The sequence below is a fragment of the Pipra filicauda genome, unplaced genomic scaffold (assembly GCF_003945595.2).
Source record: "Pipra filicauda isolate LSUMZ 115617 unplaced genomic scaffold, ASM394559v2 scaffold53_size3534045_pilon, whole genome shotgun sequence".
Classification (NCBI taxonomy): domain Eukaryota; kingdom Metazoa; phylum Chordata; class Aves; order Passeriformes; family Pipridae; genus Pipra; species Pipra filicauda.
Window position 1 is genome coordinate 2002085 of NW_024104687.1, and position 24513 is coordinate 2026597.

The 24513-nt window shown below is 42.8% G+C and overlaps 1 protein-coding gene across 6 annotated transcripts in view; it reads right to left on the minus strand.

Moving 5' to 3' along the window:
• The window catches only part of FGFR2 (fibroblast growth factor receptor 2), an 83288-nt gene that overhangs the window by 46102 nt on the left and 12673 nt on the right, over positions 1–24513 (minus strand). For 3 of the 6 annotated variants that reach the window (XM_027740701.2, XM_027740700.2, XM_027740699.2), the window contains exons 3-6: positions 16687–16953; positions 15922–15996; positions 8708–8877; positions 2559–2682 (exon numbers count right to left, since the gene is read on the minus strand). In XM_027740701.2, the coding sequence (XP_027596502.1) occupies positions 2559–2682; positions 8708–8877; positions 15922–15996; positions 16687–16953 (636 nt within the window). The remainder of the gene's footprint in view (positions 1–2558; positions 2683–8707; positions 8878–15921; positions 15997–16686; positions 16954–24513) is intronic. The other 3 variants (XM_027740706.2, XM_027740705.2, XM_027740704.2) reach the window with 2 other exon arrangements.

The following is a 24513-nucleotide window of genomic DNA, read 5'->3' on the forward strand; positions in this document are numbered from 1 at the left end:
AACAGAAAAAAAAAAAGGCATAAAATTGACTCTGTAGAACTGTCTCCACTAGAAAAACTGTCAGAGTTTCCCCTTCTGAACAGCCTTAATTTACTGCTTCAGCAATTTTATGCTCCACAATTACTGCAAGCTTTCAGCCACACAGAAATGGCTGAGCTCTCAAACATCAATCCCCATTTAGTTTAAAAGTCCCAACATGGTGTCTCAAGAGACTCACACTAAACTCAACCAAAGTATCTTAGGGTGCACCTTCCATACACGGGTTTGCAAAGTAAACTATCAGTTACACCCTTGAACTCATCAAATTAAATGAAAAAAAATAGTAAAATCATTAAATACCCAGGACTCCAAAATGCAGGTGGTGATGTGCAGAAGTAATTTCTGGACTTCTGGTTTCATGTCTCACAGGACCCAAGCAAGGTCCTCTGGGTGCCATCAGCTGGGTACCCAGCACCTCAAATCACTAGTCACTTCTGAAAAGCCTCATTATTTACTTTTCTGCCTCTCTATAGGAAAGGACTAGACATTTAAATAAATGACATAATCCTTACTACCATTCCATTCATTCATGCAGGTCGCTATAATTTACTGCAAGAAAAAATAAACTTCTGCAAAATGTTCCTCAATGTAAGACATTCAGAAGGCTCAAAGGGGGAGAGGAGGTGAGAAGGCTCCTGACAAATATTTGCTCAAGTGACCGCATCACCCATGAACACATTTGCTTGGGTGAAGAAATTTATGGTCAACAAGAAACATGCCAGAGTGGGACAGGAAAAAGGATGGGGGGCAGAGAAAGGGAATTTTTAACCAGTTTCATTTCAGCAAGGACAGGCTTTGAGTGGAGCCTGGTCCCTGGCAAGCCCATGGCAGCAGCCTGTGCCCTCAGTGAGGTGGTCAGCAGAGAACCACATCATGCAGAACACAACTTCCCACCTCCTCCAGCAGCCGTTGCTGCTGCACCCTCCATAAACTTTGTTTAAACAAGTGTTCAAACAAAAAATAGCTCTGCCAGTCGCTCAGTTCACCTCATCCATACCCATAGCTCACTCTACACCAAGGATGACAAAAATATCGCCAAGGCTATGAAAATCCTCACTGCTTTCAGTGTTGACTACCTAAAAACCAAGTAGAGGTGAGCTGGGTGGTTCTCTGTAGGCTTAAATGCATGAGGGCTGGTGGTAAGGCTTTAGTCCTATAGTAACCCCATCACAAAATGATCCTTCTTCCTCCTCTGCTCCACAAAGGCTGCCTCTCCTCAGCATTTTCACAGGGAACCTTTTCCTTTCTTGGATTTGGGGGTTTCTGCAGATTTAAGTGGGCTCAGACAAAATAAGGCACTACTTTTAAAGACCAGCCAAAACAACGCAAGGGATGCATTTTTACTCATGTAAAACCAATCAAGAACTAGGGAAATGAAAATTTTGTCATTGTTTTAGTCACATAAACCCAAACTCACATTCTGCACAGAAAATGTATGGAGTTGCCCCGTCAGTCACCAGCCAAAACCAGCTTACAGTAATCAAATTAATTTTTGCTTTCAATACTGATTAATCAAAAGTTCTATTCACGGAGCTTGTGATGCTCAGATCACCTCACAAAGCTGGAGAGAGCAAAGCCCATTCAAGACATGCTTCAGAAGCCGTAGCTCAGATCCCCAAAGGTCCTGCCAGCAGGTCCTATTAGAACCCATTACTTGTGGACAGAAATGCCTTCAGAGTCAATAAAATTGCTCACACCCATCCAGGCTAATCAACAAGAGCAGAGGTGAACAGAAATGGTTTTTGAGATTTCAAGCCCTAATTTAGCTAAGCACTTAAATAAATATCTGCAAGCCTTATTAAAGTCAACAGGATTTGAGTATTAATAAGTTAACATTATTAAGCATGTGTTTAATAGCCCTGCTGAATCACAGTTTTGCTACTACATAAGACTTCACACAGCTGTTTAGAATTTGTCCTCAGGTAAAACACTTCTCCACAATTTTTATCATCTGTGTTTCAGGGACTGCTCAGAGCCCACACAACAGGCTACAGTCAGATCTCTCTTAGACTGCTGTGAATTCAAAGCACCTTTCCTGAAGCTCCAGATCTGCTCTAGCTTCACCAAATTCAACATCTAGCTTTTCATTAAAAAAACCAAGAAAAATCATTTCAGCTATAATAACAGCAATCTAAAGGATTGCTCGACGGTTTTCATAACCGCAGTTATTAAAACTTGTGTTAGTACAACTGTGAAAGTAATAATTAAACTGTAATACCAGTGATTAAAATTGCATCAGCATTTCTTATTTAGTTGTCATGGTAAGCTTGTAGGTGGATATTAGACATGGATATTACACCTCTGCCAAGGCATGGGCAGATTAGTCCTACAGACACGAGTGAGACGGGTGAATATATAAAGTTATGTAGCAATTGGCCGTGTAGTGAAATCTTATCTTTGGAGTACTGTGAAATCACCTCCAAAATTAATGAAAAATGCACCAGCTTAGTTCTAAATGTTTTAGTAGAGGAACTCATCAGTGAGAACCACTGAGTGTTCCACGTGCCAGCTGTACTCACCCACCACGTCGAGGTGGTACGTGTGGTTGATGGAGCCGTACTGGTTTTCCACGATGCACGTGTAGTTCCCTTTGTCTGATGGGACCACGCTCTCCATGATGAGACTCCAGTGCTGGTTACGGACCTGGGGGGTGGAAGGAGAGATGCTTGGATCTTCACTAGCACAGCTTCACCCTCCCTGCCTCCACAGTTCCCCGAATGGTTAACCCTGTGTAATCCACATCTAAAAGCCTCTTCTGTGCTCGTTCGACCGTTCTGGACACTGAAATTATTTATGCCTGATCTGGGACAGCACGGCTGCAGCACTGAAAGTTTCCACACATTCTGCTATAAATTTCCCTGGCCCCTGCTCTGAGCACTGCACACATTGGTGCACTCTCAGTCCCACTGAGGATGGCACCAATTAGCAACACTCGTCATATCGGACTTTACCTTTCAATCCACTCTAAAGTGAATTCACACCCTCAAGATATTTCCCATCCGTCTCCAAACAATCATCTGATAATAATTGCCCACCAGCAATATAGGAATGGATATGATCCCTTAACATCTACGTCTCCATCTTTCCCTAATAGCTCAATTACACACCTCGTGTTTTGGAGAAACAGAGTACCGAGGGGTGATGTTTGGGATCCCTCCCCCAGACACATGGAGCAGACAGATCTCTTGCTGCTCTGGGGTACCACAAGAAAGAAATGAAGATGCTGCCTCAGGAGAAACGCCTGAAGAAAACACCCATGGAAAGGGAGCATAAGGATATACATTTATCTCACGCAATCCTCCTCAGACAGAATGCATTAAAAGTGCTGATTCTGTTCCCATTTGAACTCAAAAAGGAACACTGGCACTGGTCTCACAGAAAATAGGATCCAGCCCAATACTGGAAGGATACAGAGTCATCTGGAACACGTATATTTCCTGCATCATAAGTTGGCTCCCAAAATGACCTTCTGCTGGCGACCGACTAATCCCTTGTTTTAGCATTACATTTGTGACAGAGAGCTCAAAAAGTTTAACATCATGTAGCTGTAAGGTACAACATTTCAACTGCAAAGTACATAATTCAGCAAATGGAATAAAGCACAATCTGGTACAGTCATTTTAATCAGCCAAATGGAAAGTAGTAATTCAGTGCAGAACACCAGAAAAATTTATGGACCATTCAGTGACACTTCCAGTAACAATACGTTCTTAAAACATCATTACAACCATAGCTCTGAAATCCTGCTTCATGCCTGACTATTATGTAGGTCCTTATCCAGCAGGAAAAGGCTGCAAAGGGCTGCATCCCAGTGCCAAGAGCTTAGCCCTCACACTTGCTGGAGGTAAAAGTGCCTTCAGTTCAAAGCCTGGAAGAAAATTCTTTCTGCCAGGGGCTCCTGGCTTTCCTAGTTCCCCCAACTAGTAATTAGCTCAATATCTCAACATTACTATTATTGCTAATAATACATTACTAATAATATTAGCTAAAGATTGACCATGAGGGCTTTGAAAAGAGAAGAAAGTACAGACAAGACTCCAGCAGCAGGTGAAGAACGTGGGTGTTAACCTAACGTCAGGGCACTGTGTGACACAACCTCAAAACTGCCAGACCTGACTTAAGGCCTCTCTCCTCAGCCCCTCCTTTTGATGGCACACGTGAAAACTGTATATTGATTTTTCTTCACACTATGAAGAGCTAAGGAGCAAGTTCATAAAGCCAGAAAGAGTTTATCAGTGTTATTTTAATGTCTCGTCATTCTGCTAAGCAACCTTGAAAGTCACAATTTGGGTCGGGAAGAATCACTGTCATGAACAACTGGCAAATAACAAATACAACAGCAACATGTTTTGAATATTTTACTTCTTTATGAGTTATTTTGAAGGAGACATGGTCAAAGTGACCTGAACTTTCGCCATTACAAGTTAAAACACACTTCTCGGAATCAGAACAAGTGTTTTTAACCAATTTGACTGCAAAACAGGAAGAACAGATCATGGTTCCACAAAAGATAAAACAAAATAAAAATTAGTAACTGCAAGTCATTAATTTGATAGGAAAACACGAGAAATTGTTTAGCATTCAATAAGAAAACGTAACTAGCTTACTGACACAAGTGGATATACCGGATTGCAAAAATTAAAAAGTATTTGTGCAATTCCTCTTCTAGTAACTCCAATGAGCAGAGATAATATCTTTATAATGAAACAACAGCTTAAGCCACTTCAGTTTAAGCTAAACAACTGTTGTAGAGGCCCAAAGCAGTTGTGACACATTGTCACACAACTGGATTTATGCCATGGCTCTGGATCCAACTAGATTCAGCTTGTTGGCTTAGTGCTTTCCAGAAACAAGTGCAGCATTGCAAAGCCCAGACAAACTCCCCTTTGTTGGGGACTTCTGCCCTCTCTTTTTCTTCCCCTATCGCTTTGCAAAACCCATTTTCGTGTTTTATCTGTGCTTCGCACCCAAAAATGGTACTTCATCTGCAAAAAGACTGAGATAATAAATATAATCTCAACGTGGTTTTTTCCTAACCAGTTATGGACAATTCCAGCAAATTACTGACATGGTTTTTTGGTAAATTTTCTCCATCGAAATTTTAACCAATTCTTCCAAACAGCTCTCCCAAAGATTAAATATTTAAACTAGACTTTCAGTACCAAATTCATACTACTGCACCCTTAAGATACAGCTTGGAGGTTGGAAACTTAAACTGGAATCAAAATGCCAAGAAATATTGGTGAGAAACCGAGGAAGGGGCAAGGAATTTTTCACAGAAACATTTTGCTTTTGGAGTATCACATAAAAAATAGTGGACAGCTCTGTTTAGTCTTAAAATATGTGTCTTCATTGAATAGATAATGTCACAAAAAATTGTCACTTAATTAAAAATTAGTAAAAAGGGGACAATTTTCAATAATTTCAAAAGAAAAGGATTAGAAATCACAATACAACTCTCCCTAAAATCAGCATGGTTCAGACATATAGTGGTACTGCTCAGGTAAAGAGAACAACTGCAGAACATCCCTGAAAAAGCCATGGGCTTGTGCAGTTGTTCCTGTAGTCAGAATTTTCCTTACTCTGTATCTACCTGGTTGAATTTAAATGTGTGTAAGACGACTGCAGTGTTATCAAAATGCATAGGTGAAAACACACACCTGTTAAAGCTTAAACAGTAACAGCTGATAGAAGTACATTTGCTTTCTGGGTGGTGTACGAGAAAGTAAAGGCTCCTCTGATCTCTCATAGAGGATTTAGATTATTACCTTCAAGAAAGTATAAAATACCTTTAAAGGCAAAAGCAAGAGCCATCATTGCTTCAGAGACAGGTATAAAAAAAAGACTAAAAGGGATTTAGACATTCAATAACTGATCATATTCTCCTCACTGTAAGAAATTTGGGCCTATCTTGAAAAATCATAAAAGGATCGATTTTGAAATTCACCACCCAGAATTAGTCACGGTGGAGGAATTTCACTCTGGAAGCTATCTTGGCCAGCACATACACCCTCCTGCTACCCTGCCTGAGTGCAAATTGACTCAAGACATTCCTAGTCAGAGGGACAAAGTGCTACAGGCCACTATCTGATTCCGATAAAGACAATACAAGAAGAGATTTCTCAGCTCAAGGCAGCAGGAAAGAGGTGGCTGGAGGATTAGTGGAAAGCTTCACGTTTTCTTTCCCTTTGCTTTGTCCCTTCAGCCTTCAAGGGGATGATTGTCTCTTCCAAAATGAGACATCAGATATGGCCAGGTTTGGTTCCAGCTGTTGTAGTCACCCAAAAAGTATTGTATCTCCACAGGAATGCTTTACAGAGAGCAACGCCCAGGCTCAAGACAAACTCGCATGCAGGAACTATCATGGGTTGCTGTGATACCTCCCTGAACACAGACCAACACAGATAAACTCAGTCCTTCCTGGGGATTCCTTCCTGAAAGGTTTGTTGGTATAGTGGTGTCAAGAAAACACAATTCTCTCTTTATTCTGGTGTAATTTTGAATAAGCCCACAGTGACTTCATTATGTCCCTCTAGTAAGTTAAGGACACAGGTTCCAGGAGCTCTGGGGGCCTCACTCTTCAACACCCATTCACTGGAAACAAGCTTCCATCTTAAAAGATGACTATTCAAAATGACAGAATATAGAATATATAGAGATTTGGTAGAGTTGACAGTGATAAGTAAATCCTACCAGATAATTTAATGTATTTCTGAGCAACAGGAAAGCCTAAAACCCTCAGCTGTGTCACCTCTTTTTTGAGTTTAGACTAAAGAGATGTAAGAAGTTACAATATATAATTAAAGGTACAGACTTCACTAACCCAGCTGGCTTTAGACACAGGCATCCATGGTTTTTCCCCAGAGTACACACATACCTAGGAAATTGTATACATTTAATACATACGAAAAAAAATTTAACTTGTGCCACTTAATGGGCACAAATCTAAATGATCTCTCCCTAACAGAGGACAGCAGTGCCAGCATGGAGCCCCACAGGGGCTGATTTACTCTGCCAAAGGTCACCCTCCAAAGCAGAGACCAGGTACCTCCATCCTGCCTCTCCAGACACACATTTTCATTCATGGGTTTCAAGAGTGATATCTGCATTTCCCCTTCATAAGATGCAAAGTGTTAATAATGTCCTAGTTAGTACCAGAGCAGTTACTGTTATTTTCCAAGACAGGATTAGTTTGGTTGGGTTTTTTTCTTTAATTGGCTTTTTTTTGTTTTGTTTTTTAAAAAAGCACCAAGAAAGGCAAAAAATCACTGAACTGGAGCCAATTCGTTAACACTCCACAGCGTTATGAAAGGCAGAAGGTGTTGCCAGGTGTACACTCATAACCAACAGTAATTTATGGTGTAAGCAAACATAGATGGAAAAGTCTACTTAGATAATTAGCGTTCATGCGGGGAGATTTTCTGGGCTCCGCTCTCCACTAACACAAATGTTGGAAAAACTGACACTTTCTGCAGTAAATCCAGAGAGAGAAGAAAGGAGACTGAGGCTTGTCCTCCTCTGCACTGGAAAACAGATTTTTTTTTTTTGCACCCGGTAGCATCTGAATCAACAGCACGCAAAGCAAAACCACCCTTGGCTCAATCAAGCAGCACCCCAAAAATACTGCAGTCGTGGGGGTAAGGCAGCAGGGGACAGGGGAGCTCAGGACTCAGTCTTGAGCTCGCCACATTGCCTGACAAAAGTTAACTCCTGTCTTAATGACCATTACAAATTGCTCTGAGCAGCTCAGCAGGAGTTCTAGGCTGTGCCTTACAACCGTGACACGAGGTGACTACCTTGGAAACTTCTCATCTTTGGAGATGAGGTGTCGGGGACGTGAGCAAGCCGCTGACAGAAGATCTGCAGAAGAGGTTCAAGTAACTAGAAATGCAGGGCAGGGTGGCGAGTGCTTGGACAGCAATTTGCCATCAAAGTCACGCATTCCCATTCCTTGTGAGGAGCGGGATAAGATGACCCAACCCTGACTTCTGACCTGACCCAGGCAGATACCAGGAGGTTAAAGGTCCGTGCACTAACACACAGAGCAAGCTGGCCTCCCTAAAACTCTCTCTTAATCAGTAACCACCAATTTAGAATAAGACATCTAATCTGAAGCTGTTTAAAATTCAAACAGACCCTTCCAAGTAATTGCTGCTACTTTCCCTCAAACTCTTCTTCCCATTTCAGTTTCACAGATCATAAACCCTATAGAAAATAATAACTTTTGACTTCCAACCCTTCCTTTATTAAGCTGCCTACACTCACCAGAGTGGACGGCCAACAATGCAGCTGAAAATGAACAGAGCAAAAGAGTCTTAACCTGCTCTGTAAAGTCAGTCTTTAGTTTTCCAAATAACTCTCTATAAATAATCCTTAGCTGCACTGCTATGCTACAAGCTTGAATTTCAGGAAAAAAAAAAAAAATACAGAATTGGTGCTCAGTAACCGCCATAGAAACCACCCACCCTTCCCCAGAAGAAAACAACTACTGTTTTTTGCTTCCACGTTTGATCCCAGGCCATTAAAAGGTTTTCTGTCAACTTCAGCAAGTTTTTAAGTTTGGATTTTTTTTGGTTGTTTTGTTTGGGTTGGTTTTTTTTGGGTTGGTTTTTTTTTTTACAGCTTTGGTCAAGAACAAAAATTACAAAACCCCACCATGAGACCTTACCTTATACCCGCCAATACGATGCTCTTGCTTAAACTCTTTCCCGTTTTTCAGCCACCGCATGGTCGGTGTTGGGTTTCCCATCGCTGGACAACGAAACTTGACGGTGTTGGCTGCTGGCACAGCGTGTAGCCTCTTCTCCATTTTGTCTGTATGTGTCCAGTAAGGTGCCCCTGTTTCAAAGAGACACATCCAGAAATGTCAGTACTTGGAAACCGAGCCCCCTCTCCAGCCGCTTCCGCAGGCAAAGCGCTTCACGCGTTCATTGGAAGCACAATTTAGCAAGAGTTCCCAACAAGAAATCATGTTACAAGTGTCAACCAGAGTTTTGTAAAGGGCTCAGTCTGCTGCTATGAGTATTTAAGTCATGACAAAATTCCAATAATTAGCCACAGATAACCTTTGTTTTGTGTACATCAAGTAAGATGGAGGGACCAAGTTTTCATTGGACACTTCTGACCTCAAGTTGAGTTACTGTGAGTGCTCAGCAAACTCTGAATTCTTGGACATTAGAAGGGAAGCCAGACAGAGCAGGACAGAAGACCTGTTGGAAGCATCATCCTTCATCTTTCCCCTTCTTTTAGAAGGGGGATAAGCATACCTACCTGTTGGACAGCACATCAAAACTTACAGTGTGTGATGCCAAGGTGAACTGTGCTGTTACTGTCACTGAAACCACTGAAATATATTTACAACTGGAATATATCTCTGAAATCTTAACCAAAGAGGAGGAAAAAATGAGTAAATGTGGATCAGCAAAATTCAGAAAAAGCATTTATCATTTTGCAGAGATTTCCCACTCTAATGAGCCTGTCAAAGCACAAACACTCAGTGATGTCCACAAACATGGCATGAAATGAGAGTGTCTCTCTCAGCCCAGCCAAGTGATCATTTTTCCCAAACCCTGACATGGTTCTCCTGGCTCTCACTCCCTCCTTACCATGCTCTGGCCCAGCCTGTGCCACCATGAACAGCATGAGAAGCACATGGAAAACTCCTCCTTCATCCAGGTTCTTAACTGTTTGTTATGTAGCAGTAGAGGAAACACAGCAGAACAGAACATACAACAGCCCATCCTGTTTTTACCCCCCCCCCCAAGAAGTAAATTTGGACCGAGACAAAGGTTATCCCATGCTCTGGATCCATGAACCACTTCAGCTACATTTCACAATGTCTTCGTGGCATCGCTTCAGTCATCTCACCATAGCAGTTTAAGAAGTTAAATATTCAAGATCTGTTTAATAGTAGGAAACATTAATTTCTTTTACAATGGAGTTTTCCTGAAGCAAATCAGATTAGTGTGGAATTTTTAGGACTAGAGCGGTCCAGAAAAATAACTCCAATTCTCTCAGCCTTGTTTCATTTCCTTCATTAGCAGCCCAACACTCCACTATAAATAAACTCTTCCGTTCCTCAAATATTTATAGCAGTTCTTACAATCAGTGCAAACTCACAAATCCTGCTACCCCCCTCTCTAAATAAAAATACAGCTGGACAGAAAATACAGGAATAAATCCTTTAACAACATCTCTCTCAGTATAAAGAAAACATTCTAAAAGCAAGTCTTATAATGATGCTAGAAACGATAAGTGTTTGGGTTTTTTTTTTTTGCCTGAAGTGGCAATTAGTGTTAAAATTAATGAAGTAGAAAAGCAAAGCAAATTTGTGCATGTAATCAAAATAGAAAATCAGGTAACTATTGAAAATTTAACTGCAACACTAAGAAATTGTTACATAGACTAAAGTGAATTAGGGATGCAAGGAAAATCACTGTTAACATTATTTGCTAAAAGCAGGATCACATTAAAACAACAGAAGACTTTAAACAAAGCCAACCAGAGGAATTAACTACTACACAAAGGTCAAATTACATTAGAACAGGCAAAGGCAGAATTACATGCTGGTACTAATGGATTAAAAGGCCGTTTTCTGTGGACTGCTAAACATCTTCCACCAGGCAATGCAAGGCAACCACTTGCTCCCACAACTCCCACAAAGGCAAAGCAAACTGGGGCAGGTCCAAGACAGTCAGCCATCCACACAAGTTATATCAGCATCTCAGACAGGGCAGAGGGCTCACTTCAGACTCCAGATGGGTGATGCCAACCCAGCAACTCCGCAGCCAGCACGGTCACCTCCCATCACATCCCTCACATGCACCTTCTCACAGGGACAGGGCATAAAGAGCTTGGATGCAGCTGCTGGCAAGCACAGCCTCCAAGCCACAGGCTCCAAAAACCTGGCCCATGGCAGTGCTGGATGGACCGAGCTCTGGGGAAGCTCCCATCGGGGTGCAGACTGGGACCAGAGCACCAGTCGGTCAGGATAGAGCCGCCTGCAGCCCCCCACACAAGGCTGCTCCATGCAGCCAGGTTTCTACTGCATTATAGTGCAACTCCAGTTTTCTTACAAATAACTATCCTTTCCATCAACCCTCATCCTTTAAAAATCTGTCCCTGGAAAAGCTCCAGTAAGACTCGCACTCAACAAATGCACAGAGAGGAAAATCTGTGGAAGAGGTGGGTACAGAAAAGAAGCCAGGAAGATGCAGGCATGAATGAAGCAGCTTGGTTTTGTACCACAGAGAGAGGGGGGGAAAAGCAAACAAATCAGACTAGGAGAAAGGATTCTGCTTGGAAAGCTTCCCCTTGCACAATCCTCAGCATAACCTGCAATGTTCCTGAATTACAGGTCAGCTTGGAGAAGAGCATGCAGACATCACATGTGGAAAGCACCATCTGAAAATGCTTTAAGACATCTTAGGTTTTTCACTAGGAAGCAGCAACACAGACTGGGCAGCTCCTCAGTAGGTTTAAGGGAAAAGAGGAAAAGGCAGCAACACCCACAAACAATCACAATCACTCTCAATTTGTGCTTTCATGCAGTTGATCTGATTAACACACAGAATTCCTCTTTATAGATTAACTCATCACAACCTAAAAGCACCTTTTTATTGCTTCTCTTTTTCCTTGAGAGGAAAACCACCCAGATTCACTAAAACCAATAACAAACATAGTTAATGAGTGGAAACCACCAAATGCTGACTCCTCTCACAGATTATGTCTATCACATCCCATCTTTGCTACCAGGACAGGTGGAAGGAGGGTAACACCGCTGCTAAAAGTTCACAGTAACAACAGGGCAGACTCCAGCATGGAGAAGTAACGAGCAGCAGGGGAACGGGTGGGAATTCCTGATTGCTTTTAGAGTTCTCATTAGCGAAGAAAATATCCTGCTGACCCACACTGCACTCCACTGCAAAGACATTACATCTAATCAGCCAAATCTCCTGCATGTGAAATTGAAATTAGGAAGCCCAGGGGACCACTTCACTTCAGGACTCTTCAATTTTTATTTGGACTTACCTAACACAAAGAAATACAAAAGTAGTCAACTCCAAGCCTGCCTGACAAGCACCTCAAGCAGGCAATAGTGTGCCTGAAGTGACCACATCAAACCCTCCAAGGTTTTAAGTACTATTGTATTTGACCTTTAATTAAAAAACACTTCTAGGCAACATCCAATTTTTGCTGCTCCCCTGAGTGGATTTCCACTCTACAGGATTTGATGAATTTGAACCTTGTTTCATCCTTTCTGAAACTCTTCAAGGCATGAAAGGAACAGCATGTGGATTACATTTAGATACTTTTTGTTCTTGGTGCCAATTTACCATTGCTTGGCCCAGAAGAAATTGTTTAAAGGGTGATAAGAAAAAAATGTCATAAAGCTTCCAGTCGCCTGACTGGAATTGAAGGCAGAACAGCAACATCTTCAGGGCTACCCAGGGGTCTACAGAATAAATTAGCTGATGGATTTCATTGCAACCATCACAACAGCTGCTGCTTTGCCAGCATCAAGTCAGGATTATAGAAACCCCTTAAATTAGGGCTACCTCTTAAAATCATGATGAGGATGAGGCAACAAGCACTAACCATGTCTCTTCCACTGCTGCCAGAATGAACTGATGGTGATCAGCCCTTAGCTTTGTAAAAGCCAGTTCCAGGTCAGTGTCCTTGGAGATGACCCTCCAGAACCAAGCTAAGGCACCTCTTTAGGGTAACAAAGGGGAAAACTTGAGATGCCAACAAAGGCATTTTGTGGAAAGAGGGGACTCTTTTGCAGTGGAACCAATCCTGCACCTTCCCCACCAGCACTAATCCCTTCAACAAAAGCTGGAAGTAATAAAAAGCTATTCAGGATGCAGTCTGGAACAAATCTACCACAGTGTTTTTTTCAGACAGTTAAAATATCTGTCAAGCTAAAAGGACACCAAACACAGAGTGAAATCTGCTGTGCATGCCTTTTACTTAAAAATACACACAGGGCAAATGGTCAAATGCACATGTGTACACACGAGTGCCCTCCTCTCCAGAGGGTGAGCTGCTCCTCACAGTTACCAAGTCACAGCCTCCACTGACTCCAGGAACAGTTGCATTTTCTGGGCAGCCCTGAAAAATTGACTCTAGATTTCCTCAACAGCCTCTCTGCCTGCATTTGGAAACCTTGGCCTCTGGAATTTATATTTGTAACACAGGCAAAGAAAATAAAACAGCTTAAAAGAATACTTAGCAGCATAAATAAAACAGCTCTAAAAGCTTTGTTTTAAATATGCAGGAATGAGAATGCCAAGGTTCAGCTTCCTGTGGAAGGCACTACAGCCATTTCCTGCTTCATCTCATCATAATTAACGTGCCAGGACAGCTGGACTTTATCAGAATTGTTTCATCAAAAAGCAACAACCTTTGAAGACTATGGTCTTTTGTTTCCATCAGTAAAGGCATAACCAGGCCAATTTCCATTGCTTATCCTTAATGATCACAGCTGTAATTTGTATGTAAATTATCAGTTAAATCGTTTGAGATCTGCAAAGCTCAAATCATGATTCAGGAAACACTTAAAGACTTCTCTTAAAGAGCAGCAACCAGGGACCCTTGTGAGGTCCTGGACTTCCCCAGGCTTTACCTCCCATAGGCAGGAGAAGGAGGTAAAGGAGTATTTGGCCATTGGATACATTGCCTGCCCCACAGAAGGCTCAGAGAAGACTTGGGACTACCCCACAGCTCCTCATCCACTGTTCAGCCTGCCCTGTAACACAGTATCTTAAATGAGATGTGGCCCTTCCGATGGGATATAAAATGTGTAAGAGGAACAGAAGGCTTAGAAGACACACGAGCTCCAGTGCTTTACAAAAGCACCGCACCAAGTCCCACCCCTCACTTTCATACAGCTCTAATCTTGCCAAATCACAGCCCTCTTTCATCAACCTTGTATTAATCCAGAGTTGCCATGATGCAACTTTTCATTGAAAACAGACTTGGAGGGATGCGGTGCCACGATTGTTCTCCTGGTTCCAGCTCAGAGCCCGGCAGGAAGGCTGTGCTGCTCCCTGCATCCTTGCATGAAGCCCCAGCAGACTGTGGGTACCTTGTAAAGAGCAATCCAATGAGGACTTGTTTGTGCAACGCTCTGCTCAGGAGCAATCCATCTTGTTGCAGCTCCCTCCCTTCCACTCTGCAAGTCTGCACTTTCCCCGCCATCCGAGATGTTTGAACGCTCACGCTCGAGAGGCATCTTTCACTTGGAGCAGGGAAAGTGTGACTGACCCCTGCTGCAGCACAGCCCCCCCACCCTGGCAGACGGAGACTGTCACCGGCCTTTCACCAGCTCCTGAATCAAGATTGATTAACAGCAGCTTAAAATGATAGCTCGTCCTACAGGAACGTCGCTAGCGTCAGTTCTCCCTCGCACGTGGAAGGGCAAGAATCATTATGGCACCATTACAGAGCACAGTTGCCTTGAGATCACATCCTTTACTTCTTTCCCCTCGTTATACCTACTTCCAGAAGCCATTTGTGCTCACAATGAATCACCCAAGCTGTCATACAGATCAGAAGCACAATTGTCACTGAAAATAATGCAAGCCGCTTTCTGACCTACGCCAACAATGCTTTAAGAAACAGCAGACATTGGAAATGTTTCCTAAAAGGAATTCCTAACCATTATTCCATTTCAGGATTGGTGGGTTTTACCTAGACAACTTCTTCTAAAAGCAGTGTCCTTTTCCAAACTCTCCAATTATCTCTGCCACCTCACTCCTTTGTCAGAGCAGCCTCCAGCTGCCCGATATCAGCCCCTTCCAGCAGCACCTGTGAATCAGCCCGGGGTTAATCACACCAACAGATGGCAGGGGCCAAAAAGGCAGCTAAGAACTTATATCATTTTAAATAGCATCTAATGTTTCACAGCTTCAGACCAGCAGCAGTGGTTCACAAAAGGAACTAACCAGGGGAGCCGCAGTCCGTTACTTTATCACCTGAAGGTACAGCACAGCTGCCAATTACTGATCAGGCCGAGGAGCAAATACACGACCTGGCTACTGCAGGCACTTGCTGACATCTCCCGTGAAGGATTTCTGTGTTTTGGGTGTTACTGACTTTACAGAGCACCAGCAACAGCAACCCACCAGTCACCGAGGGGATTCTGCGACAGCGCAGAGCGGCACAAGGAACCAATATGAATTTTACATTCTCTTTTCTTTCTTCTTAGAGGCTGCTCTATTTAGAGCCTATTAATAGCTTTCTGAATTCTCCAAAGGGGCTGACGTTTAACATTCAGATAGGTTTAAGATTCTTTTAGCCCATTTTCATCATGCATAGGTAACCTAAAACGTGGGTTTAGCGCTGAATTGCTTTCTTTGCAACAAACCTTGAGGTCCTTCACAAACAAAAGAACCTCACTGTCTCCAAATTCATTCTCCCCAGAGAGATCTCTGCCAAGATTAAGGATTGAGGGATTTGCTTCATTACAACTTATTATTTTTAAAGTTTCCATACCACCTTTTAACAAAATGAGCTGGATCTTTGTTTCTCCTGTTAAATTTCAGCTCGGGTTCAGGGCAAGTTAGTTCATCTGTGAGAGTCTAAACCAGACAAAAACCAATCTCCAATTCAGGAGGAAAGGAAACTGCAGAAATGCCAGGAAGGAAGGAGAAAAGAAAGTACAGACCAGAAAAGCACGTTCAAAAGAATATTAGTTTATTTCTTTGTTTCAAGTTACGAACTACATGAAGCAGAAAATGGAGAAGGACAAAGATATCACTATTTGACAGCACATGCAGTTAAACAATCAAGAAGCTCTGAAGACAGGAGTGCAAGAGATGGGAAATTATTTTCCACGTGGATCTTGCTAGTGACTTCTGGCAGTTTGCTGTTACTTACTCATCTGGTTGCTGTCATTCACAAAGTCCTCCGACCCATCATTGTCGTCTTCATCATCCCCAGAGGAAAGAGCATCTGCACATTAAAAATAACCAAGTCTTTAAACCAGCCTAGGTTTTTTTTACAGACAAAAAAACCCCAATAAGCTACATCTTAGATTGTATATCAAGGAGAACAGATCTCATGTTAGTTGTGCAGAAGCTAGAGAGAAAAAAGAAAATCCAGCCACAAAACGTGCTATTTGGTATAAAACTGTAACAAAACTAGCTAATAATCCTGAAATGCTGCTAAGCTTCCCAAGGGAGCTTGCTAACTCCAAAAATTTCTTTCCACTTGCGACTTTAACTTTTGTTAAAGACATTCAGTTGAACAGAACTGAGCATCTCCAGAACAATTTGTCTCTGAACTTAAAGGATGTAGGACATCCCTTCTCTTCTGATGCAGGGGGCAAAAGCTTATATTCATTCTACTGTCTTTATCATCAGCTCAGCAACTCTGTCTAATTGAATCCTGTCACAGTGGCATAAAACAGAGAGCTCTTCAGCAGCTGTTAATCACTATAGAGCCCACGAAGCAAAAGGAGTATATACAAACTGAGTCCATTTCAGGGTCAGGACGAGGAGAAAAATCCCAGTAACGGCTACAGAACTCAGCTTAACTCACTGTGCCCAAGTGCACTGTTTCATGTCAGATCAAAATGTGTTTTTATATCACATTTTACAGCTTCTACATGCAAAAAAACACACCTATGTTTAACTCACTCACCTGTAACATTTACAATGAAGTACAGAGTATCACTGTCTAGGGTCCTAACAGCAGTGCAAGCATAGAGGCCCGAATCTCTGGCCGTAGCATCCTTAATTTGTAAGTACTCCCCAATAATCACTGTCCTATTGTCGGGCCCCAAAGGGACCCCATCCTTAGTCCAACTGATCATGACGGCGTCTCTCAATTGACAGCGCAACTCAAGCGGCTCTCCTGGAAGTGCTGAGTAAACATCTGGCTGAGAGATTTGGTATTTGGTTGGCGGCTCTGCGAAGGTGGAAGGAAAGGAGGAAAAAAGAAGAAAAAGAGAAGGGAAAGGAGAGAATTTCCAACAAAAGTCAGTGAAGGCCTTTCTCATCCACGGAAATCAAGTTATGTTAAATAAAAAAAAAAAGTTTGATCCAGATTAGCCCAGCAATCCGTCTTGTTAAACTGAACCATGTGCAAGTGTGGGAGAGGCTTTATTTTTCAAGAGGTTAACCACAAACAAAGTTCACTCAGTTTTGATTTGTATCTTGCATGTGCCTTGTCCCCAGTGCCACACAAAGGCATGACCCTCCTCATCAGACACAGCAAACTGACCCTGGGAAGGTGAGCACTGCTGAATGGGGGGCTACAGAGAACCTGGAGGAGCAGGAGGAGTTCAGAAGGCAAATTCGGTTTTACATCTTAGCGTTTGGGTCCACAATTCAAACAAATAATTATCTCCCCCCAATCTGATTTTATTTTAAGTTGCTTTTTTATTTTTAAGCCTGAGAAGTGCTCTTTTGAAAGGAGAGGATGGCCAAAAAAACCCCTCACTAACTAAGCTAATAAACACAAGTTCCTATACACAGCATATATGTCGTCTTCCATTTTTCTCCCTGCACTCACCCCGAAGTCTCTACGTTAGCCTTCTACACTGCCAACTCTTTTCTCTACCACAGTAACTTTTTCCTTTCATCTTTTTATTTTTGCTTCATTACTTATTTCACAACCTCTCCCAAGTGGAATACAGCAGAAACTCAGGAGCGCAAGCGAAGCTTTCAAGGTATACGCAGCAGTTCAAAACGAAATGGCTCATCCATCAGCTCCCTTTTGTAACCAAACAACGAGAAGAATGTCAAACCACAGTCTTTTTCCAAAAAAACATCCTTGGAAAACTACATCTGCCTATAGTTACTAGAACTTCATCACCCCCTCCCTTCCAAGGCTGGCTCTCAGCATGGGGAAAGGAACTGCAGCCCCGGGCACTCCAGACAGTCTCCACAGTGCAGTGGGAAGGCTCGGCACACCTAGGATGAACTCAGGCTGTCCCAGATATAGGCACTGCTCCTGCCACTGGATTCTCCCTACAAACACACTGTCCCTCTCCCACGAGCCTCTTGGCCTCGCCAAGGGTGGCAGGAATGGTAAATAAAGGAAAGAAGCACACGGGCATCTTCTGTTTGCTCACGGGGAGGGTCACGCCGCACAGACAGCTGCTCCCCGCGCACATCCCTCCCTGCACAGCCACCAGCTGTGCACCACTGTGTGCACACGGCAATAAAACACACCTCTGTCTGCTTGGGAGTCTGAGGGAGTATTAAAACAGGTGAGTCTTTGATGTCCACCCTTCCTTCTAAGGATACCGAAACCCTGAAACCCGTGTTCCTTGTCCTTGGGGCACAGCGTTGGCATTTCTTGTGTCACGCCTCCAACAGAGAAGTCAGAAACAAGTACCACATCTAAGCAAGCCTGTGCATGGGAGCCTGGAAACGCTGAAGTTCTGTCAGTAGTTGAGTTTTGTGTAGGAAGTTGGACTCTTTGATCCTCATGGGTCCCTTCCAAGCCAAACTATTCTATGATTCTGTGAGCACCGGAAGTGACCACCACAATGGGACACTCCTGCATTTAAATAATCGGGTTATGCTGATGGACTTGAAAACAGCATGCCCAATTCCTCTTCCCCACTCATCCTGGAATCATGTAATTTCAGGGACGTGCCCTCTCAGAGCTTATTCTGCCTTTTTTCTTAGGGCAAACACATTTCTTCAAACAACAGACGGGACACCTGCATCACACAAAGATGGCACATAAAACCATTCAACCACAGTTATGTAGACCGTAAAGATTCTTGGATTTAGAGCTTATAACAAGGTCTCTAAACTTTCTAGCGTGCAGACTTACATCTCAAAGTTTAGGACGAGCTCCAACACAGATTTATACCCCTTTATAAACTAATTCAGTCTTGCTGATACAGTCACGAATCCACAGATCTGCAATGCAGGTGTTTCACTGATTGCTACATTATGCTGTTAGAAATCTAATTTCCAGAAGGAGCATGAGCTCCTTTCTACATATATTTTGTAACAGTAATGAGTATATCTGAGTCTGCTTGAGATTTCTTTTAATTAGATTTCACTGTCAAATAAAAAAAAAGGTACCTGAAGCCAGTTACCTAATTTACTTTGAAGTTAATAAGACTCCTTTGTAATGCTTTACCTGCAAAGAAAATTTCTTGTACAGAGTTTACACTGTGCCAACAGTGCACTGGAGTCTAAAACTGTCTTTGTTTAAACTTTTTAAAAGCCACCTTGGCTGACAATAACTCAACTCTTAAGTGCATTAGAGGCTTTTGCTGAATAGTGCCAGCCAACTCACAGGATGGTCCCATAGGCTGCAGTGTGCTCTTGGGCAGATCAGTTGTTTACACACAATTAAAAGGAAAATAATTTTCTAACCTCAAATCCGTGATTTCAACTCTTTTTAAACTATTAACCCCAAGTTTACACTGAGCCTTTCAACATAAATCCAAATCCAAACTCAAGAACAGTAATCTATTTCAAAATTACAAGAAAAAAAAATTCTTTTTGCAAAGAAAATATGATACTAAAGAAATCAAGTTCCAAATAGGTATTAGCATTTGATAAATATTATCTTTCTCTATTTCTTTACCTCTAGAGTATCAGGGAAGATGCAGCAAAGTGTTGTCATGAAATAATGAAGTCATGTTTGGAAATTGTGAGTTATTTCAGGTAAGCCTTTGTGTTGCCAAACTAGAATGTAGCAGCACTTAGACTGTCACTTTTTATAATGTTTGCCTATAAACTTTTTCCAGTGTGGGTTTGAAATGGTGCCCAAAAGCAAACAAAGAACAGGTGGGATTCTGAGGCACGAGTCCACCCAACAGCTTCACAGAGAAAATCAACCCCTTCAAACTGTTAAAAAATTCCCAGCGGCACACAAACAACCTGCCCTGCAAAAGTTAACTCTCCCCAGGACTGCATAAGGATTTTTACACTGCTCTGAAGTTTAGGGACAGATTTTGAACTCATGTCCATGCTGTACCATCAAATCAATGGCTCCCCTGAGGCTGACAACAGGATTCTTTCCCTGTTTCCACACCTGGAGACATAAGGCTGCGAGTTTGCTCAGCCATCACTTGTACACATCCTCCAGTGTCTTCAGCAGCATCCTGAACTTTCCCTTAGTGAAAATAGCTTGGGGGGAGAAGGAAGAGATTGCCCTGCAGAGCCTGCAGCACCAGGCAAGGCTTGATGATCTGCTATCACATCCATGCCCCTCCAGCCCTCTTTGGAGCTCTGCCTTGGAATGGGATCCTCAGCCATCACCAGAAGCCTGTGAACCAGCCCTTTGCTTGCTTTGTTAATTAGATATAAGGAGGAAGGTTTTTCACAATGAGGGTGGTAAAACACTGGCACGGGTTGCCCAGAGAGGTTGCCCACAATGCCTCATCTCTGGAAACATCCAAGGCCAGGCTGGACAGGGCTCTGAGCAACCCCATCTAGCTGAAGATGTCCCCGTTCAGTGCAGAGAGGTTGGATCAGATGGCCTCTAAAGGTCCCTTCCAAGCCAAACCATTCCACAATTCTAAGGCAGTACAGGATTCCTTTCCAAGTAAGTTCTCCTGCAAATTCTGTAATAAAGTCATTAGCTCCTACTGCAAAGGTGCACCACCTGATGTGAATTATACCTTTCTATCACCCCTTAAAAAAAAAAAAAACAAAAAAAGCAACAACTGCACGTGCAAAATTTCTGGGGGTGTTCTGAAACACTGAGGGACATAGGAGGGCACGTTGCTTCTGCCATTGTCTGCTCTCAGCTACATCCTTATTTGTAATAGTGGTGCACACAACGTATTTAAACTTTATAGGTGGAGCTGTTGAACAATACTGCCACTGAAAACCAGGCTGCTGTTAAATAAACAGCTGTGAACTTTTTCTCTGCCTGCTCATGCAGCCTCACAGCATGGTTTATGCCATCCAGGCATCAAATGCAGTAAAGACTGTTTGTATAAAAGCCATGACCACAATAGAGGATGGGGACACTCTGACTGCTCTATCTCAGATTATTATGATACACGATTGTATTCCAAATCATGTTTCTTTTCAGGACTCGGTCACTGAGAGATTTATACTTCCTTAGGTTTCAAATTATTATTATTATTTTTCTCCATTTAATAAAATGTTAACAAAGAGCTGCTTATCTTAAGTCTCAAGTCATTTAGTTACTTAGTTACAGAGCCAAATAATTAAACGATCAGCTAATAGCTAACCCCAGCAAAGATTCTCACACAGCTCTGCAGAACACAAAAGCCTCAGACCCCATCAAGCCACTTTCGCTTCAAAAGGCTTTAGTAAATAACTAAACACTCACCACAGTGTGCCCAGAAGGGTCAACAGACCTGACCTGTCAAGAATCCAAGAGGTTCTTTGCAAAACTGAATGTCCCCACAGGGAACGCCAGCCTGCCAACCACCACCACTGCTCCTGCTTCTCCTACTCCCTGCTCACAGCTTTCCTCTCATTGAGGAAAAGTCCAGCAAGACCACACTGGATGAACAACGTGGAATGGGGATTTCAAATGGGTCCCAAGTCAGACCCAAGGCTTTATGCTCTCTCCAGGAGGCAGCCCAGGTATCACCAGCCAGGTCTGCAACCTTCCCTCTGCAACCACCCCTCCCACCTCCCAGGTAAAAGCTGGTGGGATTCTTCCTTCATTTACGTTGGCAGGCCAACAATAAGAGTAGCTCCATGTCCTCTTCTGACAGTGGATGATAAACTCAGACTGCAAAAGGCACGGCCACCAGTTTAAAAATGCAAAGAGTCATTCCTGGCCATGGTGACTATCTTCCATTAGCCAACAGCAAACCAAAGCCACAAAGGCTAAGCACGTCTCCTCACACAAAGGGGGACAAAGCAGTGTTTGCAATTCCTCCATCTGCTGCTCCAAAGTCACTGGATTCCTGCTGTCCTATTTGTGCTGTGTTTCCGTCATTAGCTGCCAGCTCTGCCCAGCTCTGCCTCCGCCAGGCACTGTCAGGAAGTCTCTGTTCTGATAAAATATTTTCCAAATTGCTACAGTTCCTCCTATAACATTAAACAACTAAATGATTTATTTTTGTTTTTAAAAATCCCTTGTCCCTGAACAAGACCACGAAGAGCAGGAATTATTTCCCCCCTCCCATGCATAGAAACATTAATTGTTCAAATCTGATGAAAAACATTTAGGCTTTGCAGAAAAACTTCAAACACAAAGCATCAAAGAGCTATCCATGATAGCTTCAAACATCAGCATGTGGCAGATTCTAAGTCCTCACCTGTTCCTTTAACACAAGCTCCTGGGCTTCCCTTTTTGAAAGCAGCAACTTCCACAAAACAAAATGCCAGAGTCTCCAAAATATATTTTTCCTGGCATTGTCTTTAATCTTGTTATCCTTATAGAATAAGGAGCTAGTCACGTGATGGGTAAAGAGATGAAACCAGACAGAAAAAAAACTAACGAACGGGAATAATCCTCTTGCCCTGGAAGTGAACATTTGCAAAACAAAGTTGCCACATCACACATGCCTGGTGCTCCAGCAAGTGTAGAGCTTCCAGCCACACTGACCTGCTAGAGCTTGGACCTCCAGCATCATGTCAACTCCTATTGAGTGCTACATATACCAAGCTCATTAAAAAAAAGCAAATCTCCTCCAATTGCAATAACTTGCCAATGTCATCACGGGTAAGGGAAAATATTACACTGCACTATAACTTGTTTTCCTAAGCTTTGAAGACTTAGAAAAATAAAAAGTTCTGGTGAGCAGCAAAGCATTTTGCCACTTGCAGGATCCCCTGGCCAAGAAAAAAAAAAACCCCTCTGCATACGCACCCAAAAATGATCCCCACGTGGTTACATCCATCTGCCTTGTGTCATGCTCCTTGGCAGAGGAGCAACTACAGAACTGCTACTCCTTGAGGTGGCTACCCCCAAGCCCTGGCTACAGCCACATGGGCCCCACTGCACTCAGCAGAAGAGGGCAGTGGGAGCAAACCTCATAAGTGGGAGCAAACCTCATAACCCTGTTATGTTGGTTGACACAGGGTGAGGTACATGAACTGTTTCAGCCTGGTTTTGACGGCTGCCAAGCAGTTGGGTTGATGTATCTCACTCCCCCCCTCGTGGTTAAAGGAAGAGGACTCCTTCTCAGAGAGAGAAAGAAATTGTACTTGTCGAGGCTTCGTGCAGAGATTAAAAATTCCTCCAGCTTGCGGCCTGCTTGCTCCTACCTGCCTTTATAGATGGGATCGTTGAGTTATGGCTGCACAACCGTGCAACGTGCGTCAAAAATGCCAAGTATCACATGCTCGTGGGCTTGGCTGTGTGCTTTGTGCTTCTGGAAGCCAAGTCAGGGAAGACTCGGAGCATGCCAAGTTCGAAGTAAACAGCAGAGAGACCAGCGAGGCCACCTCCTGCTGCTGGGAACTGCCCCGCGATTTCTTCCTGTTTGCCCCCGTTCTTCACTGTCTGCTCCTGACAGGACCAAGACTCCTTTACACAGCAGTCACCACAGGATTTATCTCTCCAGATATGGGACAGAGCAAGAAACAGGATGACTTCTGCACAAAGACTGTGTAACCATGGAGGGAAAGAACACCCCCAACCCTGAGAGGCCACACCAAACCCTCTAACGTTATTGTGCTGCCTTTTATCATTTCCTCAGGACGATGAGGAACTACAGGCCATCTTCAGGATCTGAACGTCTGGTTCCAGGCACCAAACCTTGACTATTTCTGTTCAAGTCAAACTCCACCATCTGCCTAAAGTAACAGAGTCTCTGTATTAAGAGAACTGGGGAGTACAATAAAAACCTAACACACATGTAACACAATCTCAAAAATAATTAACTACTCCTCAAACTCATTACAGAAGAGTCTTCTCATGTAATCTATTATACAATACAAAGGGGAAATGTATCACCTTTTGCCAGAACCTCAAATGAAAAGCTGAAAAAAAAAATAAATTAATCTTCTCTCTCGAAAAAGCAGAATTCAAAACCAGGACCACTTTCTCATCGTTTCTTTCAGCAGTAGCAAAACTTCAAATCTCCTTGACTATATTCTGCACATAACCAACCGGCAGAGTAATTTAACCAACTCTCATTGTTCAACCCAGCCTTATAGTCTGCTTGGGAAAGGCTCCATAATAAAATATACAGCCTTGGGAAAATGTATGAGCACGTATATTTGGTCGCAAAGGGTTTTTCTTGGGTTATAATTGTCTTGCATCTATTCCAATCCGTAGCTTTTTTTGAGGTTCTTTATTTGCATTTCAAGAGCAACATAAAACCATAACAGAACATAGCATAAATCCAAACATAAAAACATAACCTTTTTCTTCCAGGTTTGCCAGAGGCCACACTCAAGACTATTACTGCTCAACGTGCAAAAGAAATAAATTACAACTGTGAGGTTAAAAATTGCACAATTCAATGCTGCAGTGTTAGTTCTGGATGCAGAGAACTGCTCTTCGGATTCCCTACAAGCAAGTCAGCAGTTGTTTCTTTTGTACACGGTCCCATTT